This window comes from Eptatretus burgeri, chromosome 1, assembly GCF_056783735.1.
Source record: "Eptatretus burgeri isolate ZD-2024b chromosome 1, Ebu_testis_v1, whole genome shotgun sequence".
In the NCBI taxonomy this organism is placed as follows: Eukaryota; Metazoa; Chordata; class Myxini; order Myxiniformes; family Myxinidae; genus Eptatretus; species Eptatretus burgeri.
The window spans coordinates 43,809,586-43,813,496 of record NC_140961.1 but is presented as its reverse complement, the minus strand read 5'-3'; the positions used below and the strand labels follow the sequence as shown (position 1 = coordinate 43,813,496).

Below are 3,911 nucleotides of genomic sequence, written 5' to 3'. Positions count from 1 at the left end.
CCAAAAACGACTTATAGTATGGTATTTCAAAAAGTTGTGGATGAGTGGAAGGTAACAAGAACAGGCCGATTCGATTTTGGTTCAAGTCTGTATTCAGATCTAGCCTATTAGTGGGATAAAAATGTAAACTGTTTAGCCTGGCAGAGGTATGCGCTCCACTGAGTGCTGTTCCAGTTACCCTCGCCGAAGGATAGGGTATTGCATTTGGGTCCGTTTGTTTGTCTGCACAGAACTTTCATGTTTTTCTCCGCAACCGCTTGTCAGATTGAGACAAAATTTTCACCATTGGTGCAACTTCTCATGTAAAATGTTTTCATGATAATCATGACGTCATAGGTCACTTGGTGTGGCAGCCATATTGGAAAAACGGAAAAACTTTGGACCTCCATCTCTGAAACGGCACAAAGGAAAAAATTGAAAGTTGGCACAGAGCAAGTACTCCTCATGGGGAATGAGTGTGATTTTTTTTTTATGACATCATAGGTGCCTTCGGTATGACGTCATAATTGCATATGTAGAACGCCACATCCGATCAGTATGAAAATTATTGAGGGTCATCTCAGGATAAAATGGTCAATAGAAAAAAAAATCATGACGTCATCGGTCACGTGATTCGGCAGCCATATTGTTTTTTTTTTTCTTTTAAACCTTCAAAAATCTCTGAAGTGGCTCAACAGATCGAGTCGAAACTTTACATGTATGAACACCTATCCATTAGGAACAAAAGGTTCACACAAATGTCATTGGTCACGTGGTTTGGCAGCCATATTGGATTTATCATAAATCCTATGAAAATACACCAGATGTTTGGTACTACAGAACTTCAATATGGATACAAACAAACACGACATAATAGTGACCGAAACTTTTCGTACTGCACTCTTCAGGGTAAGATCCTCCTTCACTTGCTGCGATCTTACCCTGAGGAGTGCAGTGCGAAAAGCTTCGGTCACTATTATGTTGTGTTTGTTTGTATCCATATTGAAAATACACCACTCAATGCAATTGCTGGCGAGAGTCTGCAATCTTTGATTGCTCTTTTTCTTTTTTATGTATGTAAGACACTTACTTGGATGAAATAAGCTGTGACAGAGCTTTTAGATCTGTACAGTCAGCACAAAGTATCATCCATATATTACAGAAATGATTTTCCTGCAAGTTTGGACACCATTAATGTTCCCCCCTGCCCGCCATTAAAAAAACCCAAAATTTCCCACAATTCCCGTGAGGGGCATTGTCCCCAAAAGTATTCTATACTAGCAGGGGTACCCGGCGTTACCCGGTGCTGTTCTAATCCTTTTGGCATTTTGAAGAAATCAAAATTTTTTTTCTATTTCTTTTTTGTTGGGGCATGAAACAAACTCTTCCTCGACCCACTAAGGTAGTGTTTCCCAAACTGTGGGTCGCGAAGGGTCCAAGAATGGGTCGCGAGGACCCTGGCAAAAAAAACATTTTTTATAAATCAAGCGGGTAAAAGGCAATCGCGCAAACGCCACATTGTAGGACAGTGCCGTTTGGTACCGTTCCACTCAATAATTCAGCCTGAGGTGCAGCGACATTTCCGTTTCTACCTACTCTTGCCGTTCAGTACCGTTCAGTACTTTGTACCCACCCAAAACGGTTAAGTGCAGGCCAATCATTTCGCCAGCTCGCCTTTCCAATTACTCGCTCTCTCTGCAACCGAAGTAATTTCGTGAGGTGACGAACTCAGTCCGGTCACTTCACATTGGCTGACCAACAAGTCGAGACGCTGTTTTGTGTGATCTGCCTTGCTGGCTGGACTGCACAGCGCAGTTTTCTGCTCCACATTGCGTTGCGTGTTTTGTGTTAGCCTTGACACTGACTCCACTAACTGATCTAGTCGCCTATTTCGTTTTGCAGGATGGCAAAGCGTTCCTACAAGCAAGCATTTTTGGATGTGGGCTTCACTTCTATCAGTGATCGTGGTTCTGTGAAGCCACAATGTGTGTTGTGCTTCGAAGTGCTGTCCAACGAATCGCTGAAGGAAAACAAACTGAAGAGGCATCTGGCGATGAAGCACGTCAACAAGAATCGTGAGTTTTTCGAGCGCCGAGAAGCGGCTCTGAAGCGGAGCCGGTTTGAGCCGGCGACGAATCCAGCGCTTTTGGCCGCCAAGCAAGCGACGCTGACATCCTACCTCATCGCGCAGCCCATCGCAAGGAAGATGACGCCGCACACAATTGGTGAACAGCTCGTCAAGCCCGCAACCATGGACATGGCCAGACTCGTCTGCGGCGATGACGCGGCCAAGAAAATGCAGTCCATCTCGCTATCCGACAACACGATTCGCAGCCACATCGTCGACCTTTCGCTAGATATGAAGGACCAGGTGGTGGCCCGCATGAAGAAGGCGGGAAAATGGAGCTACCAACTCGATGAGTCGACGGATGTCGGAAACGACGCCCAGCTCATGATTTTCAGGAGGTACGAGGGTGAGACGGATCTCAAGGAAGAATTTCTATTCTGCACGCCAATGAAAACGACGACAACTGGCGCCAATATCTTCAACGTCATGGACAACTTCCAACAAGAAGGCCTGAGCTGGGAAAACTGTGTCAGCCTGTGCACCGACGGCACTCCCGCGATGCTTGGTGTTCGACAGGGAATCACTGCGGGAGTCAAGCAAGTCAATCCGAACGTCAGAATTTTCCACTGCCTTTTGCATCGCGAGAACCTTGCTGCGCAACATCTGTCGCCGGATCTTTCGGCAGTGATGCAGGAGGTTGTCGCCGTTGTCAACTTCGTCAAAGCCAGCGCCGTGAACTCTCGCCTGTTCGAGAAGATGTGTGTTGACTTCAGGTCTGAATTCCAACATCTCTTCTACTCCAGTGTGAGATGGCTCTCACGTGGCAAGGTCCTGCGTCATGTCGTGGAGCTACGAACAGAGCTGCAGATATTCCTCAACGAGAAGAACCATCGCCATGCCATCCGGTTCCATGAGAAGCCCTGGATGCTCAAATTCTGCTACCTCAACGACGTCTTCACCTCAGTGAACGAACTGAACACATCCATGCAAGGCAGGGATCAAACATCATCACGCTCTCCGAGAAACTGTCAGCCTTCAAGGAAAAGCTGCTGCTCTGGAATGGGAAACTGGAGCGCGGAAGAACAGCGGCGTTTCCGTCATTGAACGAGTACTTGGAGGAATGGGAGGACGATGAGATTGGAGCGCTCGATGCGATCAAGCCTGTCCTGGTGAACCATTTGGAGAACCTGATCACCGAGTTTGATCGCTACATCCCGGACAGAGATCTGGCATCCCAGCACTGGATCAGGAATCCGTTCCAGGCTAAGGTTGACGACCTGTCTGAGGATGTCCATGGACTGCAGGAAGAGTTCATCGAGCTGCATCATGACGAGTTCCATCGACAACTCTATGCCAAAGCGTCACTTGGAGAGTTCTGGACTGTGGTCAAGAAAGAAAAGCCCATAATCGGCACCGAAGTCATGAATGTTCTGCTCCCGTTTGCGACCACGTATCTGTGCGAGCAAGGCTTTTCGGTGCTGATGGTCATCAACACCAAGGCGCCCAATTGCCTCGACCCCGGCCACGACATGCGCATTGTGCTCAGCAAGATCGAGCCCCGCATCGAAGACATCATGCAGACGAAGCTGCAATTACACCTCGCACTAATATAGTATGTATTTAGCGCTGGTTGTCTGATTTTATTATGATATTATGTTTCGTGGAAAAGGACGCTGACTGAAGCTTGGGTCGCGAGATTTTCACCACACCCGGATTTGGGTCGCGCTCAAAAACGTTTGGGAAACACTGCACTAAGGAATAGGGTCAGGGATCATTTAATATTACCTTTCACATAGCTACAAAGGCTTGGGGCACTATAGAGTGATATATATATATATATATATATATATATATATATATATAT

General features: G+C 46.8%; 1 protein-coding gene across 1 annotated transcript; it reads left to right on the top strand.

Annotated features, from left to right (window-relative positions):
* The first annotated feature begins 2,032 nt into the window (after nt 1-2,032).
* On the top strand, nt 2,033-3,660 carry LOC147034356 (protein FAM200C-like). The gene is made up of 2 exons (XM_085851323.1): nt 2,033-2,952; nt 3,012-3,660. The coding sequence occupies exons 1-2, from the start codon at nt 2,033-2,035 to the stop codon at nt 3,658-3,660; spliced, it is 1,569 nt and encodes a 522-aa protein (XP_085707449.1).
* Nucleotides 3,661-3,911: the final 251 nt, after the last annotated feature.